Source organism: Mytilus californianus, unplaced genomic scaffold (assembly GCF_021869535.1).
Source record: "Mytilus californianus isolate M0D057914Y unplaced genomic scaffold, xbMytCali1.0.p SCAF_9, whole genome shotgun sequence".
Lineage (NCBI taxonomy): Eukaryota > Metazoa > Mollusca > Bivalvia > Mytilida > Mytilidae > Mytilus > Mytilus californianus.
In genome coordinates this window covers 78743614-78759288 of record NW_026262745.1, presented here as the reverse complement: position 1 = coordinate 78759288, position 15675 = coordinate 78743614, and the positions used below count along the sequence as shown (strand labels likewise).

Genomic DNA, 15675 nt, shown 5'->3' with positions numbered 1-15675 from the left:
ACTGATGATAGAGAAATATTTTTCAAAGAGATACACAGTATTTGTGACAACTTCAGATCTTTTTAAGTGAGGCAAAACTCTATCTTGTTATTTACTTACGAAAGTTTTGTCGTGTGAATCTTTTGATGATGTAATTCCCATTTTTCTAACTGTTAGAAAATTGTATATGAAGTTTAAAAGCGCAATATCACCAATATTTGACCGAGAAATAAAAAGTTATATAGAATTTACATCATAGGTGTTTGAGGACAGGATCCTGTTATGAGCCCCCATAGTCCCTCCCCCTTATTATCATAAATCCTCTACTTTTCTATACATATCACTTATTTGTACCATATGTATACCAATATACCATATTGTTACTCTAAATATGCATGTTTACTATCAACGTGATACTCTATTATAGAGCGCTAGAAATCACGGTTATTTTTCGACGTTTTAGTTGTCGTCTGTTTATGTAGTTCATACGTGTTTCTCGTTTTTTTATATAGATTAGACCGTTGGTTTTTCCGTTTGAATGGTTTTACACTAGTAATTTTTTGGGGCCCTTTATAGCTTGCTGTTCGGTGTGAGCCAATGCTCCGTGTTGAAGGCCGTACCTTGACCTATAATGGTTTACTTTTATAAATTGTAACTTGGATGGAATGTTGTCTCATTGGCACTCATACCACATCTTCCTATGTCTATTAGATATTACAAAGAGACTTGAATGATTTATACCGTGAGCAAAAACGAATTCGGTGACCCCCTATAAAATTCGTAAGACACGTTTTTGAGAAAAAGGCAATTTAAAGTAATTTTTTTCAATATTTTTTTCAATATTTACGTGCATCCTATACATTTGTATTCCTTTCTACAGAATATTCAATTTGCTATATATCCGAAAGTATAAAAGTTACTTGTATTTTTTTCGATATTCATATGCAGTTCCACATGCTCAAATCGCTTGCAAAATATCATAAAAATCCGTGAGATTGCCCATTTACGTACCTGTTACCTTAAAATCTTATATTTCATTTGCTTACCAGGAATACTTCCTCTGCAGGATTTTGTCGTTCTTAGTACAGTATCATAGAAGTACTATATTTACGTCAATATAATAACAATTAAAATGTAATTTAAAAAAAAAAATTATCGTTGTCGAACTTTACCTAAAGGTAATATAAAACAGAATAGTGTTAAATAATAGCTAGACATCATAAAAATATAATTGATAATTGTTTTTGTATGTTATGTTATTATTGGTTCACATATTATACTATTCAAGTCATATTAGGTTATTATGTATTCAGACATATTTCATATTAATTCATACATATGTCATTCTTTATTCGTCAATTGTTATTGTTTTCTTTCTTTCTTTTTTTTGGTGAGAATTACCAAGCTATTTATCCGGCATAACACGCTTTTTCACTAAACGTGTTACCGGTACAATAACAGTTATATCCATGAAAAATAAACTTTTCATAGATACCCGGCTTACATTTCTTTACGCCAGACGAGCTACAAAAGACTCACCAGGGATGCTCGGATAAAAAAGTTAGAACGGCCAAATAAAATACGAAGTCGAAAACCACATAAATTGTTATATACTCTACTTGCAAGCTCGTGGGTTTCACATCTGTTTGTATTTAGAGTATGTATAATTCTTTTCTTAAAATCAGTACGATCTTTGGGACAGCAATCCAGCAACAATTGCCAACTCACTTAAAAAAGGAACCTCTACATTTACGAAGCGTTAAAAAATACCGTTGAAAGTTATTTATAAATTATATTGGTTTGTACTTTCCACTTGTTATAATCGTTACATATATTTAATGAATGGCGTTATATATCGTCTGCAAGAGAATTCGGGATTTAAACGAAAACGAAAAATCGTTTGATCTTACTAATAAAAAGATACTCACAGATATGTTATCAGGCGGTGAAATTACAATATTTTTGTGTGTAGATGTACATATAATATACTGGGATCAATATAAATTATATAAATGTATGCATTAGTCCCATGCATATCAAATATATTACATATATATCAAATACAATTAAATACCGGTAAATTTAGATCAAGGTCAAGTTCGTTTACGGTATGGATGAAGGGAAATATGAATCATATGTCAATGAGACAGCAACCAAGCAACGATAGCTATATTTTTTTGAAATTTAGAATGTTTGGTAAGCCTTATTCGCGATATATTATTGAAAAATACAGCTATCTCGAGGTAATAAACATTTTAACCCATTTTATCTTGGTACATTATGACGTCGCTGATATGTCCGGGTCAAAGTTATCATAGTAAGGCCGGGTCAACGTATTTGACGTCACAAAGCCGTGGTATGCATGCAATTTTATCAAGAGCCGAGCAGAGTGATATAGACAGTGGGACGACCGATAATGCTTTATATTGCCTTAACCAAACTGACAACGGGAATATCAAATTACAACGGGAATATCAAATTCAAGAGTCGGATTGATATACGGACAATATTATATATTTGTAAAACAAGTTACCAACCTCTGCGGTATATGAATATAGAACTATTAATATCCTTGAATCCTTCGTTGTTATAAATCGGTATCTCCTAAAGATTATTTTCCTATAAAAAAATACATCATCTTGTCCAGTTGTTGGCGTCTTTTGTGTTAACGGTCTGACTGTTGATGTAAGTCCGAATAACGATTGTCAGTGTTCTCCTCAATGTTACATGTCAATTCAATCACACAGATAGTTTGCATACTTTCTTATTGCCTCTCACAAATACTCGCCATTTCAATTAAACTTTACGAAAAGACTTAATGAAACCTGCTGTAAGAGCGTGTTTTTTTTTTTAAATTTCTTGGGGTTTTTTTTCTTGTATTCAAACAACAGCTCCATTTGGCTACATAAGAAACGTTATTGTAGCCAGCACATTTCGACATCGCATTCCAAATTATATGCATGCCCTCTTTTTATTTTTTTGTTCAAGATAGTGGCATCCCATTGGTAGTTTGACTATTCAGGCTTTTTTTATTGTCACGGCTTAATTTTTTATGATTATTGATGTGGTTCTGTCAGTATACTGTCCATTTCTTTTATGGACGTCATCGTCAGTTTGTTGACGGTTATGGAATCCGTTTCACAGGTGACGACAGATATGTTTTATTTGTCGTTACCGCAATCTTTTCCTCGAAAGTGACATCAACGAATGAGACTTATCTAGTGTCACATGTGCAGCAGGATCTATAATTATGCGGCCAATACTCAACTTGTTTGCATTAAATGTTTAAATTGCAATGTGAAAGTCCCGATTTGAATTTTGTCAAGTATGAGAAAACCCAATAAAAGACGACCACTCAATTACAGGCTCCTGACTTAGAACATGCACAAATAGAATGTGATCCCATTTAATGGAAATAACAAATCACTAAAAGACGACGAAGGTTATAATGATCTATAATGAAACTATAACGTAACTAAATGTTTAGAAAAATAGACTGGCCGGCAGAACGCATGCTTGACAGATTGAACACAATTTCGGAAGAGGCAAACATTGGCTGTAATGTTTTTCCGCATGTTGATCGCAGGAAGGGAGACCTCAAAAATGTAATGGCCATTGTTCATGAAAGGACTGAAAACGATATTGCCTGGCTACGAAACATAAAATTTTGGTAGGATCCTACACAAGAAATCAATTTAAGGTTGTTAATTGAGGCCCCCTCATGGGGGTGTCCAAGTAATCACATAATCACAAATTTTTTGCAACATAATCACATAATCATTCATTATTTTTTTAAACAAGGTAATCAAATAATCAAAAATACAGTCCTAGATTATCAAATAAACAAATAATCATGAAATATTTGGTCTGGTAATCAAATAATCAGTACAAAAACGGCCAAGTAATCACATAATCAAAAACCCCATGAGGAGGCTCTTAATTCACTTTTTTGGCACCTTCTAATGTTTCTAATCATCATAAATGAACAAGTCATTTCTCTTCAACGACTAAAAACGTGAAGGAAAGATGTTTGTTTTTAAGTGGATCTTGTTTCCAAAAAATCGAAAAGCAGACGGCATCAAAATGGTTGATTGGTATAAATGTACAGTACTTAGTACATGCTGGGAACAGTATATGTTCCTGGTACATGTCATCCACATATACAATGTAAATTGTAAAAATAAATGAATTGTGTTTAAAATTTTAATATATATGTTTATTGTATATATGTCTCTGTTAGGACGTTTAAATATGATTTTATAGAACAACTTTTTCATTCAAGTTATGTATAATCCCTGACTTTTTTCTAGTGGTTATGCATAATTAACTGAAAATTTAGTGATCTATGTAATCACTACAGTTATCGGTTATTATACATAATCCCTGATTATACACATGTACTGTAAAATTTATACATCTATGGTACAATGTATCGTATATGTATATGTAAAGTAAATGGTTAGCACAATTTTCATTGATTACAGTCGTTACTACTCGGCTATTCTAGCTGAGCATTGACGAGAATGTCCGAGTAAGTACGATTGTGCTTAATTAATGTACTGGTTCCCGGTATAGTAATAGACGCTGCTGCCTCGGATATATTACAAAAGGTTCAGGATATTTACTACCGAATGTCGATATGTGATCCCAGAAGAATGTGAAAACGACCACTATGTATACCCCGACATCATATAGATCACTCATAAAGAAGACTTTCGTGTATAATTCACCACCATGAGTTTTGGAAAACGTTTATGTACAACATCATCAAGAGGATCCCGTCTTGATAGGTAGGTAACTTGTATAATTAAAACCACTTAAAAAAAATGTACGGTATCTGCACCTGTCAACATATTTTGACCCATGTTTAGGATAGACTGTTATGGTTTATCTGTCTTTTACATCACGTAAAACATTGAACAATTCTAGTATTCATTATTTTATTATAATATTATCCTGATTGTTCTATAGTATAAGTAATGTGAAACCTGTAATTGTAAATATGTAGATTAAAAGTGATGTAGGTAACAAGACACTTTGGCACCAAAACATTTCTTCACCCAGTTCACTTCTGTATCAGGACAAAGAGACACCTTTTTTTTAGATGCTTTATAATTTTTTTCTTTTAATAAAAAACATATATAGTACCCAAGATTGGCCAGTAGAAAATCATATATACATGTACATTGTAAAGTAGCTGCATGAGATTGGCAAGGTACCGGAAAATCTGGCCAATATCACAGTAGTAAACATGTTCCTAGCATGCCCTAAAGAGATTACTAAAGACTGTACAGCTTCTGAGCCAACAATCACACAATCTATGGAAGCTTTCGAGACGTTTAGGCCAAACAACCACATTACCAGTTTGACCATAGTCCTATCAGCTATAGTCTAGTTGGCCACAGTATTTCATAATGTTTTCAACATAAACATTCAGGACAAATGGACACCTGTTTTTTTTAGATGCTTTATAATTTTTTTTATTTGATAAAAATCAAACATACAGTACCTGAGATTGGCTAGTAGAAAATCTGGCCAACATCATTGTAGTAAACATGTTCCTAGCATTCCCTAAAGAGATTACTAAAGACTGTACAGCTTCTGAGACAACATTCACAATCTAGTGTAAACTTTCAAGACGTTTAGGCCAAACAACCAGTTTAGTCATAGTCGAGTCAGCCGTTTTCAACATAAAGATATATATCATTACGTGTTTGGACAAAAGTTTATATTGAAAAGGATTTTAATTTAACAAAAAGTGCTTTTGTCATTAAATGCGCATCTGCATTGAAACACGAGGACACAAGATTCTCTTATGTTACACTTGGTAAAGACAATAATGAATATTCCATAGGTGTTCCATAACAAACTTGCTCAACAGTATGGCTGAAAAAACTGCACGGCCAAAATGGCAGTGTTGCTGAAATGTCTTGCACAATTTGGTTGTATTGGTCATGTTGATCAAAAGGTACAAAAATCTTCTGATTTCATATTCTAAAAGATACTCAGGGAGGAGATAATAGGGAGTGCTGCACCCTGCCTTTAAATTGTGTGCCCCTGTGACCTATTGTGAACCCCTTATTGTTTCTAAATTATACATTTTTGAACATTTCTTATAATGTTTTGCTTTCTTTTTAATAACAGTAAAAACATTGATATTGTCAAGCAAGGCTTCCAAAACGGTCATATATTCCGGACATTTGTATAATGTCCGGTAAAAGTCCGGCTGGGCAAAGCATGAAACGGTCATCTACTTTTTAGTTTTCAAGGCTTTCTTAAGAGACGGTCATTTTAACATAATTCGCGATCTTTTTGACCCAACCTTTTGCCTTTAACAGCCACACATTTCCGGTCATAAAAGTGACATGATCATTAAGTACTATCAAAACATCCCCTACTTTAATACCTTCTTATTTTAATCAAGGCTAATTAGTTGTCGAACAGCTGAAATTTACCTGTTCAGGTGACAGGTAAACTATTTTGAACCGGACATTGATCGGTCTATTCAAAGTTATTTTCTTACATTTCAGCGGTTTGCATCTAATTAATTTAGTCAATAAGATTTAAATTATCAGAAATACGTTTACAAATATGATTTGATGAAAAAAATAAAAAGGTGAAAATGAAAAATCGCCATAACCACGTTGTTTGAACTAGTACACGTGTGCGCATGTGGGCAGGTGTGAAATTTAATTATGCATCCTAATTTCTTCAAAAAATGCTTAAATTGTCATTGATACCTTTATCTCACGTTTATTTCGAATATTTTCTTGAAGAAATAACGTAGAAAGAGCTACGTACACTCATTCAAGCTTTGCAAACGTACACGGAATTTACGTATCCGTCTCTGGTCCATGTTTTACCATTGTCAAGATAACATCCGGATTAGATTTAAAAACGAAAGTAAAGTTTTTGACAACGTTATTTTGCACGAATAAAGAGTCTAAGGCAGATATAAGTACGCTGATGTTGCACACTTCGAATTATGCACTGCCAATTTAACAGTTTACGTCAGAACTTCGAATTTGAATCAAAGAAAGTTTAATATCGTTTTTTTTTAATGTCAATCATAAAAAATTTGGGATGGCCAACTCGGCAACTGAATACCATAATTACCTTTTGTTTATTTAGTCTTAAGGGATTAAAATCGGGATAATATATAAAATGTCCGGCTGGCTAAAAATAATTTTGGAAGCCCTGTTGTCAAGTAGCTGTTACTGTTCTAATGTAATAAGACCCCAAGTTAAGGGTGACTGGGGAATAGAAATATGGCCACTTTTGGTTTTCTTCCAACCAGCAGTAAAACCCTTGCAAAAGTGTGGCATCTGTTTGGTTGTGTGGGATGTATAAATACAAATGTATGCACCCACCACTACTTTTCAGAACTGGGATGTTAGATCTGATGCCTCGTATAGAAAGAGCATTACTCTCTTTACTTTAAGAACCTTTGCAACAACTCTTTGAGGGGTCTGCAGGTGGCCTGTTTCAAGGCTTAATTTCTGTCCCTATCCATATACCCTCATTTTCCAGTTGCAGTCCAAATTTTCTTCCATTCATTCTGGTTGACCTCTATTACAGGACCTACACATGTACCCGTACCTATTGTATTTATTTTGAATTTGATCTCATCCTGAACATGAATGAAATATTTGCCATTAGACATTAAGCAAAAATCAATGAATCATCAATAAATCATTGTCATCTAAATTTTTTGTAATAAAAGATAAAACTTTCTTACTGTCCCTTTTTTTGTGGATTTTAACAATAGTGATGCCACATCACAAAGAGGCATCAAATTTACCTGTCTTTTATCACTTATTTATTTCAGTGACATCAATTTTGCTTGTCATTTATCAGTTGTTACATGTATTTACTATAATGATGCCACATCACAAAGAGGCATCAATTTGCCAGTCATTTATCAGTTGTTATTTACTATAGTGATGCCACATCACAAAGTGGCATCAAATTTACGTGTCATTTATCAATTGTTAACCAGCATGTTATTTATTTTAGTGATGCCACATCACAAGGTGATGAATGTGAAGATGGAAAACAAAACCACAAGAGGTAAAGTATTAGGGGGACAACTTCTATTTGCCTCCACAACATTAACATATTTTGTAACATGGAGAAAAGAGTCAACCTGTTATGATTCTTTAGACGTTGCATAAACAATGTATCTATTGAAAACGATAGAATATAGACAGCATAATTTAAATATAATCTTAGTGTTAAGTAAAACAAATAACAAAAAGAAAACAACACGTTATAGATCTCACGTGTCCAAAGTGCTTTTCTAATTTACCTTCATCGGGAATGCTCAAAGCCAAATTTTTGAAAGCCAAGGACAGATAAGAACCAAATCATAAAATATCCATTTTGTAAATAAACATACTTTTTTGGTGTACTAGCTAGTCAACACTTACAGTACTTTGCATTCATATAGCATTCATGCATCTGTAAGTTTGAGTAATTCTACTTCAATGCTGTATACATGTATGATGGATATCACAAGTTTTTATTAAGAAAAAGAAAAATTCCTATATTAGTTGCAATGAAAATAAAAAAATGTAATTGAAAATTTCAATGAGAGCATCTAACCCCTTTGTTTTATTAATTTTGTATTTACTTTGTGTCATAGATCAAATTTATTCGTTCAGTGTATGTTCACTTGTTTTTGTTAATATTTCTTCTGATTGACTTAAGCCATTTCAATTGATATTTCAAAGTGTGTCTTTCTATGTTGTGATGTTACACTATTGTTTCAGGTAGGGTGAAGGTTGGCGCATATTAAAGCGTTTAAACCTGCTGCATTTGTTTGCACCTGTCCTAAGTCAGGAACCTGATGTTCAGTGGTTGTCGTTTGTTGATGTGGTTCATAAGTGTTTCTTGTTTCTTGTTTTTTTTTTTGTATAGATTAAACCGTTGGTTTTTCTGTTTTAATGGTTTTACACTAGTCATTTTTGGGGTCTTTTATAGCTTGCTGTTAGGTGTGAGCCATGGCTCTGTGTTGAAGGCCGTACTTTGACCTATAATGGTTTACTTTTACAAATTGTGACTTGGATGGATAGTTGTCTCATTGACACCCATACCACATCTTATATCTATGTAGTCCAACTATTCTGATTAACCCATTATAACTTTCCAGCCTGTTCCCAACACAAGTATTACCATTTGCTTTCAACTAGCTTTTTATACCCTCTATAACATAAATTGTATGTTAAAAAAGATATACCAAATTCAGAGTTCTCAAGGATTGAGTGATGTGTCAAGACAGATTTTCATGAGTTCAGGAGTTGTGTACTCACCTTAGTGAGAACCCTGAAATTTTTTAAAAATAAAATCCAACTGAATGATGACAAAAATCAAAACAAAATAATTTTTTATAGAATAATTTACGTAGGTTTCATTCTATAAAAAGTATTTGTGAAAACAACATTTCACAATCATCTGCTAACAGCTATTTTTAACACACCATGTGTATTAATATCTGTTTACATATAAATGACACATGGTTTGAAGGTTAACCCTTCTATGCAGGATATTTTTCATCTATATTTCGCTAATAATATATTTAAGAAATAATTCATGGCAGCCGTAGATTTGTTTTCATTTAACCACGGATTGGGCATTTATTATTTGATTATAAAATATGAATATAAATGCCCAACCCATGGTTAAATGAAAGCAAATCTACGGCTGCCATGAATTATCTTGATATCTAATAATACAAATTCTGTAATTTTGTCAACCGTGAAAGCCTGATACACATGATGCTGTTTTGGCTGTTCCATTTTACTCCACATATAATAGTATTAATGATATAATATTATTCAATAATAATTGAAAAAACTCACATTCTTCATCTAAATTTGTTCTTTTTGTGTTATTTTATTACATTCTGAGACATACAAGAAGCCTTAAAACGCCGGTAGCATACATATGACGTCACCTTGTTTAATTGCAAAAGGCGATAACATGATTTCGTGGAATTTTTGTTTTATGACATTTTTCATTGACATAATAACTGAAATGGACTGATTTGTTTATTTTGCATCAGAATAGAGATAAGGGTATTGTATTCAAAGCTTGGCCTACGTGAAATGTGGGATTTACTGTCAAAAATTAAGTTTATCTGGTCGTATAAATAAGATGGGCATAATGCGGAACAGCCAATTTTGTGTATCTATGTGTTTGTGCTACAAGTAGATATACCGTGATTATACAGATTGACGATATATAGTTCATCATATTAGAATTAGTAGTTTTGGCAAGAATAAAAAAGTATGAAATTTGATTTTTGTATTTTTTCTCTAAATATCAGATATTGGTTTGCAGATATGTTTCTGTTAACCAACAAATTAAATATCCTCACCTTATCTTGTAACTTTCTTATTTCTAGCGATACATGAGGTCATATTGACTGATTTTATTTTATTTGTTATAGGGTTAACCGTAACCTCAGTGAGAAGAAACGGAGAGACCAGTTCAATATGTTGGTCCATGAACTTTGTTCAATGGTATCAGCAACTAATTCCAAGAAAATGGACAAGTCTACGGTTCTTAAATCAACGATATCATATCTCAGGAACTATCAAGGTATTTCAGGGATATATTTTTGCATTGTTCCAGAATGTATTTCAACCCTATAGCTAGAGATAGTGAACTGTAAATTTGAGTCTTTCTAGTGTTGCATGATGGGATAGGACAACAATGTTATGGTTGCTAAGGAAATAGTCAAAAACATAACTTCATAAAATATAAGCTACATGTACCTATCACAGCAACTGAAACTAGAGAAATGATAAATGCTAGTCTTATTATTGCGAATCTAATACTATTGCATTTTTCGCATTAAAAAAACGTCACAATAATTTCTGAATTTACACTTGTATTTTAGATACAATGTAAGATGGTCAAATCAAAATTGACTGTGGTAACTCTTCAAATAAGCACTGCTATATAATCTGTTCTAATGCAAAACTAGTCAAAATTGCAAAATAATTTCATTTAAATTATCCCGAAAATGTTGAATGTGATTGCACAACATTGTTGCTTATGACTCTAACCATCAACCTAGAAGTGACAGCAGAGGTTATCCAATCAAAAGTGACGTTACATACCATTTTAACCCATATGTTTTTCAATTTATTTTACATCTTTTTGAGCATTGTACAAAAAAAGCCAGCAAATTTGAAAAAAACCCAACTAATTCAACACTTTAGAATGAAATGAAATTCAAAGATTCAGTGTTATTAAAACCATTGTATAACTTTGTAGAGACGGCAGTACAGGCAAAGACACATGAAATCAAAGAGAATTGGAAACCATCATTTCTTTCAAACGATGAATTCATGCACCTTATGCTAGAGGTAATATATCATTACAAGGTGGTTAAGGAAATGGTCAAATAGGAATGATATTTCTTACTGTATATCAGATAATTTACTAGTTTGTCTATTTTTATGCTTTGTTTGAGGTAGGCAATTATTCCAATTTTAACGCACACAAAGATTTGACTGTCTTTTTATATGTAGTGATGTATTGTGAAAGGACGCAAATACAACAATGAACAACTGCCCTGTCTTAGGCCCAAACTGTGAACAAAGCTTAATGCCAACATTAGATTATTTATGATGTAAATTTTAAAGATCACATATACACTTAGTTCTTTCTTGAGTAATTGCTATGTTTTTCCACCATTTTTTAATAACCACACTTTGTTAGAAAAACATCTATTTACATATGCAAGTACTGACTGCTTCCAAGTTTTCCAGGTTTAGGTACATGTAGGCAATAGGGGAGGTTTATGTGCACTTTCAATTTCATAAACATCACATAATTTTGTAGTAGGGCTATCTGGACCATATCCCGGCTGAAAGTTCTTCAAATGTTCCAGATTTAAATGTGCAAAGGGGGGATTTGTAAGCATGTTAAACTGCTTTAACTTCACCACTTTTCATGCCTGTACCAAGTCAGGCTGTCTAGGCTATGTGTTGTTTGATTTGTTTGTATGTTGGTGGTTTATGTGGTTGGTTATTTTCTGTGATCATTGTTATCAAATTTTATGTTTTATCTAATTTTACTTGTAATACTGACTTTTTACTGTCCAATTTACAGGCTAATATTTGTCCTAATTTCAACAAGTGTTTTTGGCTAATTGAAAAGTTAAAATTCTCCTTTATCATGAATATTTCAGCATTTCTGTGAATTCAGAAATTATTGCGTGCATTTATCTTTGACTACTGGTAATAATGTGAGATCTGATTAATGCGATTGCAAAAATTTTGTGAAGAAAATTCACTACTGAAATTATGAATTCAAATTTTTATCATCACTAATCTTATTCTGTTACATTTCTCGTATTAATGAAAAGTTAAACATTTACAGTAACTGACTTACAATTTCCTCCTGATCGATCTTTAATCTATTAGCACATAATGCATTTCCTGGCTTGAACTATCTATGATGAGGTTTTTTTAATTAAATAGAAATTATGAAATAAATCTTAGCAGGTGTTTCTATCAAAGAACAGCCAGGAAATGCATAGGGTGCTAATCAGAAAAATGCTTTCTAAAGGGCACTTTAGCTTGTAAATTTAGTTTGGAAAAGGGCACTAAACATTCTTAATGGTTGATGATTGAATTTGAAACATTTTGGTGGAGGACAGGTTGTGTTGCTCAGTCTAGTTTTCTATGTAGTGTTTTGTAAAAATAGATCTCCTGACATCGTCCTCAGTTTTGGTGGAGGACAAGTTGTGTTGGTCAGTCTTTAGTTTTCTATGTAGTGTTTTGTTAAAATTGAACAAAGGATGTCATCTCCAGTTTTGATGGAGGAAAATCTGTGTTGCTCAGTCTTTAGTTTTCTATGTAGTGTTTTGTTAAAATTGAACAAAGGATGTCATCTCCAGTTTTGTTAGAGGAAAATCTGTGTTGCTCAGTCTTAAGTTTTCGATGAAGTGTTTTGTTAAAATTGAACAAAGGGTGTCATCTCCAGTTTTGTTAGAGGAAAATCTGTGTTGCTCAGTCTTAAGTTTTCGATGTAGTGTTTTGTTAAAATTGAACAAAGGGTGTCATCTCCAGTTTTGTAAGAGGAAAATCTGTGTTGTTCAGTCTTTAGTTTTCTATGTAGTGTTTTGTTAAAATTGAACAAAGGATGTCATCTCCAGTTTTGTCAGAGGAAAATCTGTGTTGCTCAGTCTTTAGTTTTCTATGTAGTGTTTTGTTAAAATTGAACAAAGGATGTCATCTCCAGTTTTGTTAGAGGAAAATCTGTGTTGCTCAGTCTTTAGTTTTCTATGTAGTGTTTTGTTAAAATTGAACAAAGGATGTCATCTCCAGTTTTGTTAGAGGAAAATCTGTGTTGCTCAGTCTTAAGTTTTCTATGAAGTGTTTTGTTAAAATTGAACAAAGGATGTCATCTCCAGTTTTGTTAGAGGAAAATCTGTGTTGCTCAGTCTTAAGTTTTCTATGTAGTGTTTTGTTAAAATTGAACAAAGGATGTCATCTCCAGTTTTGTTAGAGGAAAATCTGTGTTGCTCAGTCTTAAGTTTTCTATGTAGTGTTTTGTTAAAATTGAACAAAGGATGTCATCTCCAGTTTTGTTAGAGGAAAATCTGTGTTGTTCAGTCTTTAGTTTTCTATGTAGTGTTTTGTTAAAATTGAACAAAGGATGTCATCTCCAGTTTTGTTAGAGGAAAATCTGTGTTGCTCAGTCTTTAGTTTTCTATGTAGTGTTTTGTTAAAATTGAACAAAGGATGTCATCTCCAGTTTTGTTAGAGGAAAATCTGTGTTGCTCAGTCTTAAGTTTTCTATGTAGTGTTTTGTTAAAATTGAACAAAGGATGTCATCTCCAGTTTTGATGGAGGAAAATCTGTGTTGCTCAGTCTTTAGTTTTCTATGTAGTGTTTTGTTAAAATTGAACAAAGGATGTCATCTCCAGTGTTGATTGAGGACAGGTTGTGTTGCTTAGTCTTTAGTTTCCCATGCAGTGTTTTGTAGATTATTGTTTGTCTTGTGATTGTTTGTTGCCATGGTTAGTGGTTTTAATTTGACTTATTATTTTTTATTTTCTTATCTATTTTTGAACCTCATTAACTTACTTAATAGAATCTTAGACGCAGTCATACTTAGTAGTTATATTTATTGTGGATTCATATACTGTTAAATAAATAGAGTTATTTCAATGAGACAGCAACCCCAAAATAATATAACAGAAAAAAAAACATTTTTAATGTTCACCACATTGTTTTTGACTTTATCTCTTTCAGGATAATACAATGTATGACTTAATAAATAATATGAAATAATGTACAATGTACAGCCCAATACTCAAATTTATAAAATCCTGTCCAACTTAAAACTTTTTGGTATTCCTTGAATGATTTAATGATGCTTGGTGTTATTTTTGCACAACACCAGAGAGTGTATAGTGAGAAAGATAGAAATTTTATGGTTTTTAAAGGTCATTGTAAGATACAGTTTCAAATATAAGTTGCGTACAACATTTAAATGCCTTGAAGAATATTAATGAAACTTGATATTACTGTTGTCCAACAACAGAGGCTTTGTCAAGTTGTAATATCTGTCTGCAAGGTCAAGTTAATACTTGAATACAATGGGTGAGGGAATGCAGTGTCATTTTGTGATCCTTGCTTGCAGTACCCATAGTTTATTTACTTATGGCAAATAGTAACAAAGAAGACCTGTTTTTGTTTATAGCCCATATTGCCTAAATTGTTCAGTTTTTGATAATAAAAAAAAATTGACACAAGAAATGTTTTAGATTAAAATCAAAAGTGAAAGATTATGGTATACATTTATATGTTTTCATAAACGATTTTTGTTTATTTTTCAGGCACAAGACAGTTGCCTGTTAGTGTTTAATCAACAGGGAAACATTGTTTATGCATCAGAAAGTATTACATCTTTACTGGGACATCTACCTGTAAGTAAAACATTTAAACCACCTGACAAATTTCTAAAAAAGAAAAATCCAATAAAGACCACCTGACAAGTTTAAAAAAAAAACTCTTTTAGACCACATGATAAGTTCCTAAAACAAAACATTTAGACCACCTGATATGTTCCTAAAAAGAAACGTTAAGACCACCTGACAAGTTCCTAAAAACACAGACTGCTTGGCAAGTTCCTAAAAAAAATAACATTTAGACCACTTGGCAAGTTCCTGAAAAAAACCATTTAGACCACCTGACAAGTTCCTACAGAAATCCTAAAATAGCTGTTAGCATTTATAAAATACATGTCTCAAATTTTGTGATAGGCATTTTACTGCCCCTCACACAAACACATCACTATCTGTTTCAATGCATTGCATAATTCCGTAAAAGGCAAACAATTAAACAGAATATTTAAATCGCCCTTCAAAGGCTCAAACTGTGAACACTGCTAGACTTGAAAATAACCTGATAAACAGTACGTCAACATTTTTATTAAATACTAATTAAGTGTTAAAAGATTTTTAATCAAATTTACATCTGCTATATTGACAGTACGGTTTTTATCATGAAAACGACAATAACAAATTAATTCAATTTATATTGTGTTTTCCAAAATTCTGTTTTAGAATTCAGGGGTTCAAATTAGCGGTGGTTTGAGGTCCGCCACCTTCGATTTAAGGTTCGGACCTTCAAACCGGTAGTTAGGTACACCCGACAGACTTTCGTATTTTTG

The 15675-nt window shown here is 32.4% G+C and overlaps 1 protein-coding gene across 1 annotated transcript in view; it reads left to right on the top strand.

Annotated features, from left to right (window-relative positions):
- Window positions 1-4585: 4585 nt before the first annotated feature.
- LOC127716290 (circadian locomoter output cycles protein kaput-like) overlaps window positions 4586-15675 on the top strand; it is a 34394-nt gene continuing 23304 nt past the window's right edge. The window contains exons 1-5 of the mRNA XM_052222449.1: window positions 4586-4769; window positions 7996-8049; window positions 10430-10581; window positions 11263-11354; window positions 14840-14929. Of these exons, the coding sequence (XP_052078409.1) occupies window positions 4714-4769; window positions 7996-8049; window positions 10430-10581; window positions 11263-11354; window positions 14840-14929 (444 nt within the window). The 5' untranslated portion in view covers window positions 4586-4713. The remainder of the gene's footprint in view (window positions 4770-7995; window positions 8050-10429; window positions 10582-11262; window positions 11355-14839; window positions 14930-15675) is intronic.